General features: G+C 41.9%; 1 protein-coding gene across 1 annotated transcript; it reads right to left on the bottom strand.

The window, feature by feature from the left end:
- Nucleotides 1-17,152: 17,152 nt before the first annotated feature.
- On the bottom strand, nucleotides 17,153-18,709 carry LOC115080040 (putative claudin-24). Its single transcript, XM_029584071.1, has one exon. It carries the CDS (start codon nucleotides 18,636-18,638, stop codon nucleotides 17,976-17,978), a length of 663 nt encoding a protein of 220 aa, XP_029439931.1. The 5' UTR covers nucleotides 18,639-18,709; the 3' UTR covers nucleotides 17,153-17,975.
- Between the last annotated feature and the right edge of the window lie 851 nt (nucleotides 18,710-19,560).

The raw sequence follows: 19,560 nt of genomic DNA on the forward strand, positions 1-19,560 counted from the left end.
TACACACTCACCTAATCACTCTCACAGGGCAAGTCTCTTTCACACGCACATTTTGGACCTTTTCTCTGGCTGCACAGCAAGGTCTCTTCTGCCGCCGGATGTGGGGAAAACGCTGGTGACACCTCAGAACCTTTTTCTGCCACTGGCTGTGGGGGAAACCCTGGCCAGTCTCCTTTCACTATGTCGTCTCGGGCCCCAAAACTCCTTCACCCTCCACTATCTTTCCCCTTTCCCGCTAGGCTCAACCCCTTCCATTCTATCTCCACTTCCAGAGTTTGTCCCCTCTCTTAGTACTGCCCCTCACACAGGCTCCTTCTGTCGCTCTTTCTCACACTCACAGGCTCCCTCTCTCTCTTGCACATACGCACCCCCTCACACAGGCTCCCTTTCTTTCTCATGCATACACCTTCACACAGGCTACCTATTTCTCTTTCATACACACAGCCCTGCAAATTAGCTCTCTCTCTCTCTCTCTCTCTCTTCTCACACACACACACAGACTCCCTCTCTCTTGTGCACATATGTACACCCTCATACAGGCTCTCTCCCTCTCTCTCTCTCTCACACACATATACAAACGCCATCACCCAGGCTCCCTTTCTTTCTCATGCATACACCCTCACACAGGCTACCTATCTCTCTCTCTCACACACACATATCCCTTCACACAAGCTTCTTCTCTCACATAGCAAGCATCCTCACTCCCTCACATACACATACTCCCTTTTTCAAGCACACCAGCTTCCAATCTCTCACACACACGCATACACATTCCTTCACAATATCCTCACATAGACTTCCTCTCTCTGGCAGACACACACACACACACACCCTCACTCATGCTCTCCCATACACACACACACACACACACACACTCCCCAACTTGCAGTCTTAAACACATACCTCTACCTACAGCCTCTCAGTCTCTCATACAACCACTACACATAGAATCACCAGGGCCTGCTCTGCATGCAGTATGCCAGGACTTTCACCTCCATCTTCAGCGCAACGCAGCAGGCTGGGGCCTCCTTCCTCTTCGCCAAGACGGCATGCCGGGGCCTCCTTTCTCTTCGCCACAGTTCAACACACCAGGGCCTCATTTCTCTTCACTGTGACGCAGCATATACAGTCACTAACAAAACTGCTTTCCCTAGCAGTAGGTACTCTTGACAAATATCCCTTCCTGGGTACTTTAGTTACACGATGTTAGGTTCTATATTAGGAGCTACCAACCAGGAAAAAGATCTAGGCATCATAGTGGATAATACATTGATCAGCTCAGTGTGCTGCAGCAGTCAAAAAAGCAAACAGAATGTTAGGAATTATTAGGAAGGGAATGGTCAATAAAACGGAAAATGTCATAATGCCTCTATAGAGCTCCATGAGTACTGTGTACAATTCTGGACACTGCATCTTAAAAAAGATATAGTTGCAATGGAAAAGGTACAGAGAATGGTGACCAAAATGATAAAGGGGATGGAACAGCTTCCCTATGAGGAAAGACTAAAGAGGTTAGGGCTGTTCAGCTTGGAGAAAAGACAGCTGAGGGAGATATGATAGAGGTCTTTAAAACCATGAGAGTTCTAGAATGGGTAAATGTGAATCGGTTATTTATTCTTTCATCTAATAGAAGGACTAGGGAGCACTCCATGAAGTTAACATGTAGCACATTTAAAATTAATCAGAGAAAATTCTTTTTCACTCAGTGCATAGTTAAGCTCTGGAATTCATAGCCAGAGGATGTGGTTAGGGCAATTAGTATAGCTGGGTTCAAAATAGGTTTGGGTAAGTTCCTAGAGGAAAAATCCATAAACTGCTATTAATTAGAAAGCAATAGTAGCTTGAGATGTATTTAATGTTTGGGCACTTGCCAGGTACTTGTGACTTGGATTGGCCACGTTGGAAACAGGATACTGGGCTTGATGGATCTTTGGTCTGACCCAGTATGGCAATTCTTATTCTTTCCTTTAATCAGCAACTGCATAGGATCTCCTTCCTGCAAGACAGTTTTCCCTCTGACTCCCCACCATTAAAATCCTCTTTCTCCATGATATCGAAGAAATCTCTCTCAGACAGAGGAGGAGAATGAGACTAACTTCCCTTCTTCCTTGAGATCTCTTCTCTGGCTCCTCAGAATATCTCAGAAATCCACTCTTGGACTCCAAGATAACTCTCCCTGATCATAGGGGTCTAGTAACCCTACCTCTGGGTAAGAAGGAACTCTGAGCCAAGTGTGTTCAAGGATTTTTTAAAATCACTCACTGCAGCTAGACATCTTTCATTAAAGCGTGTCAGACATGCAACTATAGTCATACACTCTCTGACCTCATCCAGTAGCATCTGTGGAGACACTGAAGTCACTAGTATGTGGTGCTTTAATGATACCTTTACATCTGTATCCCAGTTTTGTCATAGTTTTTATTTGAGAAATTAACTTGGTCTGTCTCAAGTCAGCTGGTAATCCTGGCTTCACTTCCTTCTTCAGTCAGGCCCCATACTGCACCCAACAAGACGTCTCTTGTAATTTACCATTCACAGTGAGGCATTGTCTCTCTCTCCTCTCTACCCATTCCCACCCTCGAATATAAGAGACATTGGGGCCAACCTTCCGCCAAAGTTAGTTGCATAAACATCCAGATAACTTGACTTTGCTGTTCAGTGGCATGGGCATGCTGCTGAATATACCTGATTATCTAAAAGTTAGCCAGTTAAGTTTATCTAGCTAATTTTAGGCTTGCTCTCTGGCAGTTTTAAAGTTATCTGGCTATGGTGGCCAAATAATGCTGAAAATTGGCATAATCTGGCTAACATAGCCAGATAACATTGCACTGGCTCAGAATACCCCATAGACTGTCCCTGCCATAGCCAGATAGGTTTTGAGCTGTTAAAAAGTTATCCGGCTATGTTAGGAGCAGTCCAACTGGTGGAATTTTGAAATCCCATGATTTGTCTGGCTAAGTCCGAAATTAACCGGACAATGAAAGAGCATAATTTGCAAATCAATGAGTATCCCTTCCTATCAGTAAGTTTAGAAGTTCCTTTTCATGCATTTCTACTGTTGCTAATCTGACCATCAGGTGGAACTATTGCACCATTGTTTGTGATATAAATGCTGTTTCTGCATTAAATCCAATTCCAGCTTAGCCTTACAAACATCTTGCTTTGGAAATCAATTTGCAAGAGAAGCATGTTATAAAACCACATTTCATTAATTTTTACAGTTATTCTAAAACTGGGGGGGGGGGTGTTTAATAATTTAGTTTTTTCAAAAATTTGTTTTTCAAGTTTTCATGAAAACTGTTGTTTTCCTTTCTACCTTTTGAAGCACTGTCCAAACTCCCATAACACAGTAACATAATAGATGATGGCAGAAAAAGAACAATTGACTCATCCAGTCTGTCCAGCCATTCCCATCTATACATAATAACATAGAAGATGAAGGCAGAAAAAGATCAAAAATGCCCACCCAATCTGCCGAGTTGAAATTCATCCACTTTGGGTAGGTGTGCATCCTAAATTCCCATATGCAACCCATGTCTTTTACCTGACCTCTCAATCTTTTCCTACTACTGCTTCAACCTGCTTTTCCTATTTTCTCAACCTCTTTTCCTACTACTGTCCTCCATATCTGTCTCAAGATTGCCCAAAATCTGTTCACTGATGGCCTCTATCATCTCCAGTAGCAGAGCATTTCAGACCTTGCCATATTCAGTTTTGCTCATTACAAGACCAATATTTATGCCAACATCCGCGGTCCCTCCTATGTCTTATTGCTAAGTTTTGTATCATTCCCCACAGCCACCAAGGTTAATGATGCTATTGTAAAAAAAAAAAAATAAATTGTTTTTCTCATGTTCACTTAGGGGCCGATTTTAAAAGCCCTACATGCGTAAATCCAGCTGGATTTATGTATGTAGGGGGGGTTACACGCACCGAGCCTATTTTGCATAAGCCCGGTGACGTGCGCAAAGCTCTGGGATGCGCATATGTCCTAGGGCTTGAAAAAAGGGGCAGGGCAGTCTGGGGCGGGGACTTCACCAGAGGCCTCCGCTGGGCCACTAGGCCGGGGGATCATGTGCTGGCGCTCGGCCGGCGTGCGCAACCTACGCCTGCCCAGAGGCAGGCACAACTAGTAAAATAAAGGTTGGGGAGGTTTAGGTAGGGCTGGGGGGTGAGTTAGGTAGGGGAAGGGATGGGCAGGTGGGGGGGTGGGGGGGTGGAAGGAAAGTTCCCTCCGAGGTTGCTCCTATTTCGGAAAGCCATCGGGGCTCCCCTAGGGCTCGGCGCATGCAAGGCGCACTAGTGTGCACCCCCTGGTGCGCGCCAACCCCGGATTTTATAACATGCGTGCGGCTGCGCACGCATGTTATAAAATTGGGCGAACATTTGTGCACGCCGGGTAGCATAGGTTTAAAAATCCAGCCCTTAAGTTTTAACCATGGTCCCTCTGTGCAGGTCAAAAGTAGACCAAGTTATGGGGAAAATCCTAAAACCCATCACAAATTGTTCAATAGATTTTCAAATCACTGTTTTTGTTAGATACACCAGGATTTGAACCATTGGCCATGGAGCATGAGCAGGAAAAGTTTAAAAGAGGAGCCACCAGCACAGAGCACACTGCTAAGGATATGCAACCCCCCTTGCACAGTATAGACTAAGAGGCCACCTTCAGGAGCTGCAGAGTTCTGGGAAAAAAATCTGGCTGCAGTGAGGGGAGTGTTGAATCTAGGCCCAAGGCAAAAGGTCACAGTCACTCAAAGTCCTCACACAAAAGCTGGTTGTTCCAAAATAAAATCAAGTCTACTGGCATACAAATTATAAGCAGTAAAGTAATACAAAAATCAGAAACAGTTCAAAAGACAAAGATCAGACAAGCCGTTTCTGGAAGGCCCTTGAGAAATGTAGCAGGAATTAGGACTCTCCAGACTTGTACAAGCCTCCTGTCTTCTCAGCATCCTTACTAGATTATCCGGAGATCCTTGGTTCCCCTTTGGAGTGATCACACTATACTTTGCTGGTGCAGCAACATCTTGGACAGTTCCTTCGATCCCCTGGGCTGGAATAGAAACATAGAAACATAGAAAATGACGGCAGAAGAAGACCAATCGGCCCATCCAGTCTGCCCAGCAAGCCTCACACTTCTTTTTTTCTCATACTTATCTGTTTCTCTTGGCTCTTAGTAACCTTAGGTTCTATTTCCCTTTCACCCCCACCATTAATGTAGAGAGCAGTAATGGAGCTGCTTCCAAGTGAAATATTAAGTTTGATTAGTTGGTTAAGCGGCAGCATAGCTCTCTGCCGTTGAAGCAGAGATATGCGTGAAGTATTAGTTTTACTTCTCCCCTGCCGTTGAAGCAGAGAGCAATGCTGGATATGCGTGAAGTATTAGTTTTACTTCTCCCCTGCCGTTGAAGCAGAGAGCTATGCTGGATATGCATTGAAAGTGAAGTATGCCTTGAAGGTCACATTAACTATCATCTAATATTGAAATGCCTAATAATTGGTAATTGAATAAGCCTAATAATTGGTAATACATATAGCCCATGAACCCATCCCTGTTTTTTTGTTGTTTTTTTTCTTTTTTAAATTTGGAGATGACAGCCCTCCATCCTTCCGCTCCGTGAAGGTGGAACACCAACCACTGGCCACTGGCATCCCGCTCCGTGAATGCCTCTGTGGCTACTGCCGCTCCGTGCAGTGTTTTGCTGCCTCCTCTTTATACGCTTCCTCTAGACCTGATGGATCCACAGTGTTTATCCCACGCCCCTTTGAAGTCCTTCGCAGTTTTGGACTTCACCACTTCCTCCGGAAGGGCATTCCAGGCATCCACCACTCTCTCCGTGAAGAAATACTTCCTGACATTGGTTCTTAGTCTTCCTCCTTGGAGCCTCAGCTCGTGACCTCTGGTTCTGCCGATTTTTTTCTGACGGAAAAGGTTTGTCGTTGTCTTTGGATCATTAATGTTTTTCAAGTATCTGAAAGTCTGAATCATATCACCCCTGCTCCTCCTTTCCTCCAGGTTGTACATATTTAGATTATTCAATCTCTCCTCGTATGACATCCGATGAAGACCCTCCACCTTTCTGGTCGCCCTTCTCTGCACTGCTTCTTAGTTTGTACCACTGAGGCAGGTTCCACTCTTTGAATCTCATACCAGCACTCTAAAACCAAAGAGGAAAACATTCCCCAAAAAGAAGCAAAAGGAAAATTCCCCCCTTCTCCCTTCAGAGAGAAAGCCGGCAGAATCATTTCCCCTACTGAATCCTGGCGCACTTATAGTTTTTTGAATGGGCCATGAACATCCATACACTCCTATTGTTATACTCATTTCTAGCAGTTATTAAAGTGGACACTTATTAAAGTGTCTGGTAGGCCTTACAGATATATTCCAGCTGCCAGCCAGGAAGCTTGGCTATTCGAACAAGCGTTCGAATCATGATAATAAAACACATCAATGCCTACGCACCAGCAAATAATATATCCAAAGACTCTCAAACCAAGCTTGAAACATAATACATTACAACTAAGATAATATTCAGTCTCTCCTTCATCTATTATGTTATAAGTTATTTTACCCATGTATTCTGTTCCAAGTTTTTAAGAACCCTGTTCTATGTAACTTGCACTCTTCTTGCATGTCTTTTTCAGTTACAATGTAAACCGAGATGATATGCAAATTCTGCATGAATCCCGGTATATAAAAATGTTAAATAAATAAATAAATAAAGCGTGACCACGATTAAAATATCTCTCTTATCCAGGACAGTTTTTGTCATCTTTCTTCCTTGTACTTCACCACCTTAGGCAGATGAGCATACAATGTACAACCACTTAGTACACATCTAACTCCTCTCCCTTCCTATTCCTGCCCATGATGCTTTGTAATAATAATCTAATTCACAGAAGCCAACTTTTCCAAATGATTTGGGGTGCTAAACTCAACACAGTAAAGGACATGGTCAAGGAGTTTGCTTAATATTGCGGGTGCTCAAACACACACTGCACCCACAGAGCTGATTCCTACGATCTAACTATTGATACTAATATGGCTATTACTTCAACATCTAGCCTCTTAGCTTGTCCCTTGCATGGTCTGCCAGGCAGATCAGCTGCAAATTAATGTTATCATTGTATCACAGTCTGACGAACAGATCCAACTATGTGACTGCCTACATTTCAATTAGGACTTCTAACTTTTCATATTACCCGCTTTGACCCAATACTTGTTGAATTATTCAACATCTCTGTGAGCTATATTGTGGAAGGATTAGGAAGAATAATATCTTTTTTCAGATCATAGTAGTGAAATTTCAAAAAATGATGAGTGCGTAAATAAGATGCCCACATTTTTGAAAGATTTTCAGCTGAACTTAGGAGTTTAAATTTGTGTCCGAAAAGTCACCTAGGTTTAGGTATTAAAACTTTGGAACCAAAATTTAGATGTGCAATTCATTTGCCTAGATTTAGGAGACTAAAGTCCCGATGTAACAAAATGCGGTAGGCTGTGCGCATGGTTCTGCACACATTCTTGTGTGTGGAACTCTTCTGATGTAGCAAGGAGTTTTAAACACAAAAGATATGTACATAGATTTGCATTCCTCCATGCAAATCTCATGCCAATAAAAGCATTATCCATTACTCCCAAAGTTATGTAGGCTTTACTCATGTTTTATTAATGATGGAAATTTAACCCCTGTTTGGAATAAAGTTTCTGGGGTTAGTGTTAGTCTGTGAGACTGAGCATAGAGTTCATGGTATCAGGGTCCTGTACATATAAAATATGATATATGTTTGTGTGCATAATGTGCTCCTAACCAATATTTAATGTACACTACTCTTTGGAGCACAATTAATGCTCCTAACATTTAGGAGTACACTTTTTATAAGCAGAATTCATGCTTTGCTGCTGACTTTTAGCAGCAAAACCTTTCAGACTATTCCCAAAAAAGCAGAGCTCCTAAATTTAGGCACATACGTTAAACCCCTAAATTAGACACCAATTTTCATCAGACTTTGGAGGATATGTTTTCAGTTGAAAATTCACCAAAATGTCAGATCCTAAAACTTAGGGGCCTTCATTGAGGCCCGCTATTCATTTGCCTAGATTTAGGGATCTTGCAGGGTCATTTTTCAAAACGCGATGGGCCGTTATTGCGTGCGTTAGGGCCTTATTGCATCGTGACGATAACATTTAAATGAAGGAAAGGGGAAGGGTTTGGGTGGGATTTAAAAAATTTTGGTCTGGGTTGCGCTGTGGGCGATAATGTTTTACACATTATCACCGGCAGTAACGCCAGAAATAACTATACCTTTTGCAGGGGCATTATGGGGGCAATAGTGTGTGCCGTGGCTGCAACTATGGCAGGCGAAAATGCACTGCCGTGATGCGGCTGGTGCACACTATCACCTCCCCCCTCCCCCCGCCCCTTTTCTGGCTGCGGAATGAAAAATCTATGCCTAAGTTAGGTTCCCACATTTTAAGATCCTAAATTTAGGATCCTCGTGAAACTAGGATCTCAAATTTAGGCATTCAGCCCTAGTAAATTTTCGGAAGGTCCAATCTAGAACCTTAAGTCCAAATTTAGGAGCCTAAATCATTTGAAAATCAGTCTGTCGATACACAGAATTCATGTTGTGCTTCTAACTTTTAAGGACAACTTTTAGGAGCAAAAATCATGTTTTCTGCCCATAGTCAGCGCCCACTCTCTTAACACACCCCAGGCGCCCCCAAGGGGGGGTGCCGTGCAATATTAAAATTAGGAGGTCGCATTAGCAAGGAGGCACTAGGGTCGCTTGTGCAACCCTAGTGCATCCTTGCCAACACGAACCCAATCGGTTTTCTTGGCTGTCGTACGCCATTCAGGAAAACCGACGCCAAGTTTATCGGCGTTGGTTTTCCTTACCGGCGGACAGCCACGAAAACTGATGCCGATAAACACGGCGTCGGTTTTCCTGACCGGCGTACGGCAGTAAGGAAAACTGTTCGCCGCTAAGAAAAACCAACACCGCTAAACTCGGCATTGGTTTTCCTTAGCGGTGGATGGCTGTCACGAAAACCGCCGCCGGGTTTATCGGCGTCGGTTTTCGTGGCTGTCCGCCGGTAAGGAAAACCAACACCGAGTTTATCGATATCAGTTTTCGTGACGGCCATCCACCGCTAAGGAAAACCAACGCCGAGTTTATCGATGTCAGTTTTTGTGATGGGTCCAACTGTCAATTTTTTTTTTTTTAACTTTTATTTCTTTTATTTTTCATCCTGCTTAATATCACAACGATATTAAGTAGGAGGCAGTACAGAAAAGCATTTTTTTCTGCTTTTCTGTACTTTTGTTTGATGCGCACAGCTATTAACGCCTGCTCCAGGTAGGCATTAATAGATGACAGTTAAATGTGCGTCCAAGACGCACATTTTTTTGTTTTTTTGCATCAGGAGTGAATGTCTAATAGCCTCATTCATATGCATTTGCATGTGAGGATTGCTATTAGATTCACTCCGCATTGGATGCGCATTAAATATGCGCTAATCCCCTTATTGCATTATGGGATTGATTAGCGCTTATTCTACCCACGTCCGACTGCAGGTTAACAGTGTGCTCGGCTCAGCGCACCATATTGCATTGGCCGCAATGTGAATAAATCAAGTTATGCTGCTCAATCATGTTTTGTGCTCATAAACCAGAGTTTGTATGCATTAATCAGGATTTATGCATGCTTTTCATTTTTTTGCACATATTTTTATATTTATATGCTTTTAGTAAATCTCACATTTGCATGCTATTAACTTAGGGGCGGATTTTCAGCGCCCTGCTCGCCTAAATCCGCCCAAAACCGGGCGGATTTAGGCGAGCAGGGCCCTGCGCGCCGGTAAGCCTATTTTACATAGGCCTACCGGCGCGCGCAGACCCCGGGACTCGCGTACGTCCCGGGGTTTTCGGAGGGGGGCGTGTCGGGGGCGTGTCGGGGGCGGGCCCGGTCGACGCGGCGTTTCGGGGGTGTGTCGGCCGCGTTTTGGGGGCGGGTACGGGGCGTGGCTACGGCCCGGGGGCGTGGCCGCGCCCTCCGTACCCGCCCCCAGGTCGCGGCCCGGCGCGCAGCAGGCCCGCTGGCGCGCGGGGATTTACGTCTCCCTCCGGGAGGCGTAAATCCCCCGACAAAGGTAAGGGGGGGGGTGTAGACAGGGCCGGGTGGGTGGGTTAGGTAGGGGAAGGGAGGGTAAGGTGAGGGGAGGGCAAAGGAAAGTTCCCTCCGAGGCCGCTCCGATTTCGGAGCGGCCTTGGAGGGAATGGGGGGAGGCAGCGCGGCTCGGCGCGCGCAGGCTATACAAAATCGATAGCCTTGCGCGCGCCGATCCAGGATTTTAGTGGATACGCGCGGCTCCGCGCGTATCTACTAAAATCCAGCGTACTTTTGCTTGAGTCTGATGCGCAAGCAAAAGTAGGCTGTTCGCGCGCCTCTTAAAATCTACCCCTTACTGCACCTGGACTTAACTTTTTTTTAGTGTCTTAGTAAAGAAAATGTCCACTGAAGTCCAGGGCATATTTTTACATCAGGGCCTATGATAGATGCATAGAGCTGAAAATCAGTGCTAAGCTTCCAAGAAGCCAGTTTTCAATGGAAATTAAGATTATTTCCTAAATTATTTAAAATTATTACTGGAAAAAAAATAATTATTACTGGAAAAAAAGTAGCCATTTCGGTCATATCGCATAACTTACAATGCACGTGCTTCAGAAATTAACAGTGTGAGATGCAAAGCAAAACATATGCAGAACCTTAGATCTTCCCAATTTTAGACTGTACAAAGTGTCAGTTTTAGGATTCTAATATTTAGATTTAGGTTGTCTAAATTGGCCCTTTCAAAAATGTACTAGGGCTAGTTTCACTAGACTCCAAAATTTAGGAGTCTAAAAAGTGGGTGGCCACAGGTGCAGAGTTAGGGCAGGGGAAAAAGTTAGATTTTAAGCACTTATTTTAAGCTCTCGGCATCTATCCTAATCTAGGCAAATGAATAGCAGGTCTAAATTTAGGCTCCTAAATTTGGGAGACTTTTCATTTGAAAATGTAACCTCACTTTGAGTGAAATAGGTGTCTAATTTAGATCTCTAAATCTAGATACTTAGATTTTTTTTTAAATATTAGCATGTAACTATATTTCTGTGCCCTAATTCTACTCCCATAGATAACCAGTGTTTAGGATTGTAAATTTAATGTCCTTATGAAAATACTCTTTTTATATTTAGGCGCTGAGCTGCTTTGGGGGGGGGGGGGAGTCCAGTGAGAAGGGAATGTTGGCCACCATGCAATTTTGGCTATGAGTGGGTGGAGGGGGTCCCATCAGGCTGCTGTAGTCCAAGAGGGGTTTTTTTTATACTTACCAAGCTATGTTCAGAATAACTTAAGCCATTTATATTCAGCGACATGGCTAATTTATCCTGGCAAAATTATTTAGCCAAGTATATGCAGTGGGAGACGTGTCCCACTGAATATCTGTGACAAGTTATTCAGCTAAGTTTAGCCTGATAAGTTGTCCAAAATTGATCCCATAGTAAATGGCAGCAGAAAAAGACAATGGGCCAAATGTTCAAAGTGCATTCAGCACTATTTAGCCAGATAAGTGGGACTTATGTGGCTAAGTAGCGGCTGCTGAATATGCACTTACGTTCAGCGACCACCACTTAGCCATATAAGTCCCTTTTATGACTAAAGGTAACACACACAAAAAGAAGGCATGTACTGGGCGGATCAGAGGCAGAGCGAGTTAGCCCTATAACTTATACAACTAACTACCGATATTCAGAGTTAGCTATATAAGTTTACGTCCAAGTTTAAATACCCATAGAACAAGTCTAAATTTAGCCAGGTAGACTTATCTGGCGAAGTGCACACATATATGCGTATATTCAGCAGCTTTGCCGTACCACTGAGCATTCATTGTAACTTAGCCAGATTAATTCTAACCATCTATCCCCTAGATTAATCAAAATGCTATAATAATGCATGGATAATGCCCGTGCTAAGAAAAAGGGTTATGTTTATGGAAATTTTAGAATTACCGCACCTCACAGTAACATAGTGCTTTGCATTGGTAGCATCATGTGGTGTGGTAAACTATTTCGTGCTGCGAGAGAGAGAGAGAAAACACTCCACACCTCTGGGGACGCCCTCACATTGTGAAACTATATGCCTATAGGAGGGCCATCTAATAACTCAAAGTGAGGTGTTGGTAGTGGTTTATGGTTTAGGGGCCAGTTTTTCATGCAGACTGAGATGTACAAACAGCACTTGGGGAAGATTTGATGTTATTTGGAGTGAGGAAAGTCTCACAAAGATGAAATTTTGTTCTATGTTATCTCACCCTAGCTTGATGTTACCCTGTTATAGAGTCCATCAAGCTAGGGTGAGAGAACATAGTAGAAATGTCATCAATGTGAGACTTTTCTGACTCAAGATGATGTCAAATCTTCATCAAGGTGTACTGTGCTATTCGTAGAACTCTGCATGAAAAACTGGCCCCTAAACCACCTCCAACACCTCACCTCGAGCTATTAGCTGGCCCTCCTATAGGCATATAAATAGTTGCACACCGTGAGGGCCTCCCCAGAGGCTCTCTCTCTCTCTATCTCCCCCCTCCTGAAATGGCCAAAATGCAATTCAAAACATTTATCGCGAATTGTGTTATGGCCATTTCGGTCATATCGCATAGCTTAATGCCAGGAAAAAAGGTGTAGTTATTTCTGGTCTTAAAACCATGCAATATTGCTGCTCATTTTCATAAATCCCACCCCTCTCTAATCCCGCCCCTTGCCAAAATTTGCATTTGAACATGCGCTACTGTTATTATCGCAAGCGTTAATGCTATAACACATTTTGATGAATGACCCTATTAGTTACTTTCACGACCAGCTTTGAATATCTGCCCCAATATTGGCCCATCCAGTTGGCCTGGTTGGGTAGATAAGCATATGAATTCTCATGCTCAGACGTCTGCCAGCTACCCACTCCTGAACTTTAAACTCCTTTTCTACCACTGCGCTCCATAACAGTCCCAAGGATGCCCAGAATCTCGTAAAGCACTGGCCTCTAACACCTCCAGTGGCAGGCCATTTCAGACCTTGTCATCTTCCTCTTTGATTCTTATAAGAACAACAGTAAATCCAACACCAATATCCCTTCATTGTCTTAATGCCACAAAGCTATCAAAATTAGCAAAGCCATTGTTGAAAACATCTGACATCCCAATGTTCATTGAAGTTTAGGTTTAACCATGATCACCTCATGCTTTCTTGAAAGCCTGACACAGGCATACCATTACTGTTAGGGTTATAACTATTGCTCCGTGTACTTTACCTCAGTGCCTTCTTGGAAGCCCAACGCAGTCTTGCCACTGTTCTTTGGGTTATAACTGCTACTCCGTGCAGGTTATTCCAGTGGTATATTGGAAGCCCAATGAAGTCATGCCACTGCTGTTAGAGTTGTAACCATAGCTCTGTGCAGGTTACTCCTTGGCTACCCCCATGACCTGTGGTACCACTATTTCTTACTTTCTCTGTCCCTTCATTTTTTCCAAGAATCCTCTGTGTTTACCTCATAACATTTTGAAACCCATTGCCATTTTAGCTAACACTACTCATTTGAGAAGCTTTTCCAAGAATCCATTATTCTTTCTGTGTAAAAAAAAATATATATATTTTCTAGTGTTGATCCTGAGTCTATCCCCTTGGAATTTCATGTTATGACCTTAGTTCTACAACTTCCTTTGCATTGAAAAAATGTTTATTTCTAGTGTATTGTTAATACTTTACAGTTATTTAAATGTCTCTTCTGTCTTCAGCCCTTAAGTCTTATATGGCTTTTGGTTACTGTTTTCTGAAAGACTTGTAGCCTGTCTATATCGTTTTAAATATACAGACTCCAGAACTTAATTAAATATCCTAGGTGAGGTCTCACCAATGACATGTGCAGAGGCATTAACAACTTTTTTCTGCAAGTTATGACTCTCTGTATTCACCAGAGAATCCTTCTAACTTTGGCTACCACCTTATCCCATTGTTTCACTATCTTGAGATCATCAGACACTATCACTCCTAAGTCTCTCTCCTGGTCAATGTACATCAGCTTCTTCTCCCCTATTATATACAGCTCTCTCTCAGATTTCTGCACCCAAATGCATGACTGAGCACTTTTTTGCATTGGATCTTAACTGCCAAGCATTCAGCCATGCTTTCTTACACCATTTCTTATTCTTTTTACTCCCTCAGGTGTCCAATTTTGTACAGATCTTAAGATCATCTGCACAAGGGCACATTTTTCCTTCCTACTCCTTTGCACTATCGTTTAGAAAAAATATTGAACAGAACTTGCCCCAGGATCAGTCCCCAAGGCATTCCACTAATAACTTTTCTCACCTCAGACTGAATTCCTCTGTCATCTATCACTCAGCCAGTTTCTAATCCAGTACACCACTTCCGGACCCACCTTCAGATTGCCCAATTTATTAATGAGTCTCTTAACCGGGAAAGTATCAAAAGCTTTCCTGAAATTCAAGTAGACCACATCTATCACATGCCCTTGATCTAAATTGTTACAGACTCAATCAAAACAATCAATCAGATTTGTTTGCCATGATCTGCCTCAGATCCTGCAACCCACTGGGTGGATTGTACATAGTGCATTATCCTTATAAACAGTAGAGCTTCCATTAATTTTCCCACTACCAAGTTAACACTAACCAGTCTGTAGTTTCCAATTGCCCTTCTCTAGTCCCCTGAGATTATTCTGGTTTTATTTGTAAGGATGCTAATATCTGCAGCATGGTGGACAAGATGAAGGAGTAGTATGAGAAGCAATTTTTAAAACCTTGAAGAATGATCACCTGCTTGGCAACTATATTTCAATACAAAAACCCCCCACAGTTATGCATTTTGGATACAGAAATCCAAGGACATGGCAAACGATAAGGAATGAGATACTGTTGAAGTAGGAAACAGACCTCAGGGTGATTATATCTGGTGATTTCAAGGTAGGGAAAAGGTACAACAAAGCGGTGACCAGGACCAGATGACCACTAGGGTGCATTTAGAGGAACATAACTAGTAGAAATGAGAAGGTGATTATGCTGTGTACAGGTTGCTAGTGAGATTATTGTGCCCAATTGTGGAGTATTTCATCTTTTCATAAACATATAGATGCTAGAGGAGACGTGCAGCAGGGGAAATATAATAGACATTCATATATCTGAAAGATAATAACATACAAGAAGAAAACCTGTTTCAAGAGCATCTCAAAAAGAGTAAACTGAGAAACACCAGGAAACATTTTTTCACAGAAAGGGTGGATTAAGCTTGAAATGCCCTCCCAGGTGGGTGGGGGCAGCTAAAATAGTAATGGCGTTTAAGACAGAATGGGATAAGCACAATGGATTCTTAGTTGCCAAAAGTGGAGAGAGTAGAAAGCACAACCTACTAGTAGCATGTATTTAAGTATTCATAGTGCTGTACTCACCTAATTCAAGAATGAGTATTAGGGCTGACAAAATGCTTGACAAAAAGGCTAATATGAAATGTTAGATATCCTGGTAATGCTGGCATTCACGTGGCTGGGTTTGTCTGGCAGGTTGCCATGGTAGAATCAACTAGCAGCTGGGTCTACCTGTCTATCAGGCCGCAAATTCTGTAAATACTAGAAGTCCTAGTGGAAACACAGGCTGTCACATAGCTGGGTATCTGGCAGTCTATGTAAGGGACCTTAGAGGCTTGCTAGTCATTGTAGCTATTTAGATCCGGCTGTGATGATAAAATCAACCCTGAAAATAAGTCTGTCTGGCAGGCTGCACGTTTTGTAATTACTAGAGGTCCTAGTGGAAATGCTCATGCAGTTGGATCTGTCTAGCAAACAACACAGGAGATTTAGAAGGCTGGATGTCTGGGCAACAGCTAGATTATTATTATTATTATTACTAGTTATTTAGATTATTACAGAGCTTTGTGGCTAGGTACGTGAAAGGTGGTTGTAGGAGGTTACTAAAAGGGGATCTTGTGTGCTCTTCTCCCCAAGATGGTGAAATACAAAGGAGAAAGACAAGAAAGATTCCTGAATAAGGAGACATCTTGCAGATGGAAACAGTCAGTAACTGACAGCTGGGATGTATCCTTAACAGTGTGGACAGAATAACTGGGCAGACTGATTGGCTGGGTGGTCTTTTTCTGCCATCATTTACTATGTTACTATATGGTCGATATTTAAAAACCTGCTGAGCAGGTAAAGCTAAGCAGGTAAATGTAACTAGTTGTCTTTCTCCAGCTCTTTATTAGAACTTATCTAGTTAAAAATGCTGCTGAATACCTAGCTGAATCTGCCCGCACAAAATTTATCCACTCATATTCAGCCAGGTAGCACTGAATATTGAACAATCCAGCTAAATTTAAAAATCTCACTCCTGGAACATCTTGACCTTGCCCATTTCTTATCCAGTTAAATTTGTGCAAGGAAGCGATTTTACCTGCAGAAATTTAGCCAGCTAAAGTTGGGAAATTTTGAAACCCATTTCAGCCAGGTAAATATTTTGAATATCGACTTGAACATGTTACCATGTTCAAGTAGGGCATTTTAACACTTGCATACATGCTACTAGGTCATGGTTCTGCTACTCTACTCTTCTTTGGCAGCTAAGGATCTTCTGTGCTTATTCCATCCCTCTAAATGTCTGTTATCATTTTAACTGGAAAGGTGTTCTATGCATGCACCACCCTGACTTTGCTCCTGAAGCTATCCCTTCAGAGTCTCATATCATAACCCCTCGTTCTAGAACTTTCTTTCCATTCAAGAAGGTTTATTTCTTGTATTACTTATATTTTATACATTTGAATGTCTCTCCTTTCCTCTGGGATTTGCATATTTAGATCCTTAAGACTCGACTCGTAGGGCATTTACTGAAGTAAACTCAGCATCCACTATAGTGACAAGCTCTTTGTATTCATAAAATAATATAAACAAGGGCTCTGGCAAGTACCTCTCGCTTGTCGAAGCCTGTCTGAATACATATTAGCATTATAAATCTGCAGCAAAGTAATTTTTAAAGCTTTTAATCTTATCAATATTAATTTAAAAGAAATCATCCATACTCTGGTATAAAAAAAAAAAAAGCATAAATAAATTCATCAATGATATTTTTAAATTTTGCCATCTGTAAAAGGAGCTAGATGAGTGCTACATTATAATTAGCTCAAACATTTAAGCCCTTAAAAATGGGAAATGTAATCCTTCAGCAAAAATATTAATTTGCCCATAAGAAAACACTTGTTGGGATATGACAGACCCCGCTCTACCTGTACAGTATCACTATTACACATTTAACAAAAATAATTTTACCACAAGCCTGAATAAGACAGATTTAATAAATCCAATCTTTGTTCTTAAAGCTTTTCTCTGGTAAGAAACCACAGAGTATGCTGTGCTCATCCATATACAGTAGCTTCGACAGGTGCAAATACTTTTGAAATACCACAACATATAATTACTCAATAAGGTACATTATTATAGAGTAGAGAATAAGTATTGTCTGTCTTATATATTATCTATAATTACAATGGATGCAATCAATACTTTTCAAAATATTAATCTAAAATGGTTTGTGCATTGGCTGTTATAAACAGATTCATTTGTTTTATAGTCAAGTAAATTCATCTTTACTGCATAACGACTACATTGAGGGCATTACTTAAACAAGAACACAGTTAAAGTGATAAATATTATTAACTGAGGCTGGTTAGATGAAAAGTTCAGTATGGAGATACAAAAATAATTTAACAGTTTTATAGGAAGAAAGTATCCATAAAATGTAACAGTGGTGGAAGAAGAATTTTAACTATAAGTGCAATCATGAAATAAAATAGTTCTGCATATTAATGCTGGACTCTACTCCCACCTCCCCTTCCCCTTGTGCACTACAGAATTACAGCATAGTTCATATTAGAGTCTTAGATTTTCAGGTCTGGATATTTGGGTTCCAAGTATACACAGTGATCTTGAAGTTTTGCGGGTACATAGTGCACAGGAAATGTTTGTTGAGTGTCAGTACAACAGGCTGCACAAATTTGCAAGCAGCCTCCAAGCAGAAGAAAGAATCCTCCAAACCATCCCATGAACATTGCTTCCCCAAATTCCCACCTGGGGACAATCTCTGGGATGGTCTCATCCCAAAATTCTTCCACTGTACTGTACGCCACCCAAGAAACTGGGGCTAGAGTTGTTAGTCCGGACATCCAGAAAAATATCCCTCCAAGAATCAGCAGTCGTTTCTTTAGCTCCTGTTTTCCCTCTCCAATCTTCAAACAGTCCAAACCAAAGATTGAGATCAGGAGGCCGAGAACCCCCAATCCGTTGGCTAGAAACATCAAAATCCGGGAAATCCTGAGCTCTGAAGGAAGAGCCAAGAACGAGTCATAATCCTTACACTCCATTCCTCCTTCATCTTGGACCACACAAACTTGCCAAAGTCCCATGGTCCAGATCTCCAATTCATTTAAATCCAAGTTGAGGTTCTTCCACAGAGGTACGTAGGTAGTAACACAGGATAAAACACATCCAAGGAGAGAGAAAAAGATTGAACAAAACTGCATCTTAATTCTGTTAACCAGCATCGTTGTAGAATATAGCACTTCTGAAATGAGTTAAGATAGCTGCAACTCTGCAACAGCTATTATGTTTTGTGGTTGATGGTGCTATGATAACCTTGCTCTTATGTGACACAGGATATAAGCTTTGGCATTAACCCTTTAGAAGCTGAGAAAATGTGTTTTCATTGGTCATGAATACTGTATTCTGTTTCGTTTAAAGGATCCTTGCCAGAATGATTATTACAGAGGAGTACTGTAAGGAAACAGAGTTTCAAAAGAACAATTCAGGGGTGTGGCAAGATCATTTTCCAGCTTTGTCAAGATGTTTTTTTTTGGAGTTTTAATAGTGGGTATTTTAAAAATGAAATATGCAAATTTAAGTGCTTCATTCTCAGCATCAGCTTTAGAGTCATTACTTTTTAATGAGGTATGCCTTAACATATTTTTCTGGTAAATTACAAGCATTGTTAAAACATAAAGAATACTTAATGCCCACATTTAGGGTCTATGACTCCAGCATTCCAGAAAGAGCTCTGGTGCATTGCCCTCAATTAAGAACTGTTACAGCATTAACTGGACTGGAGGATATAAAATGAGGTGGGGGTGGGGGAGGGGGAAGTCCATGGTAATTGTGAATGAAGATTCAGTGCTAGATCCCAGTCTAGGAAAATCAAAGGAACAGGAAGAAACACTCCCCCCCTCCCCCCCCCCCCAAAAAAATATCAAAGAACAGAGTGCTTGCTATGATAATGGTCTTGAATGTTGAATGGATGTGACAATGTAATTGATTGATAAGGCCACTTTGTGATGTCATTCCCTTGTTTAAGGTTTAAGGTTTATTTGTACTTATATACCGTTGTCTCGGCATGTCCTTCACAGCAGTTAACATAGCAATAAAAGAAAATTACAAACAACAGTAATAATAAGAGATAAAATTTTTACAAGT

This window comes from Rhinatrema bivittatum, chromosome 1, assembly GCF_901001135.1.
Source record: "Rhinatrema bivittatum chromosome 1, aRhiBiv1.1, whole genome shotgun sequence".
NCBI lineage: Eukaryota > Metazoa > Chordata > Amphibia > Gymnophiona > Rhinatrematidae > Rhinatrema > Rhinatrema bivittatum.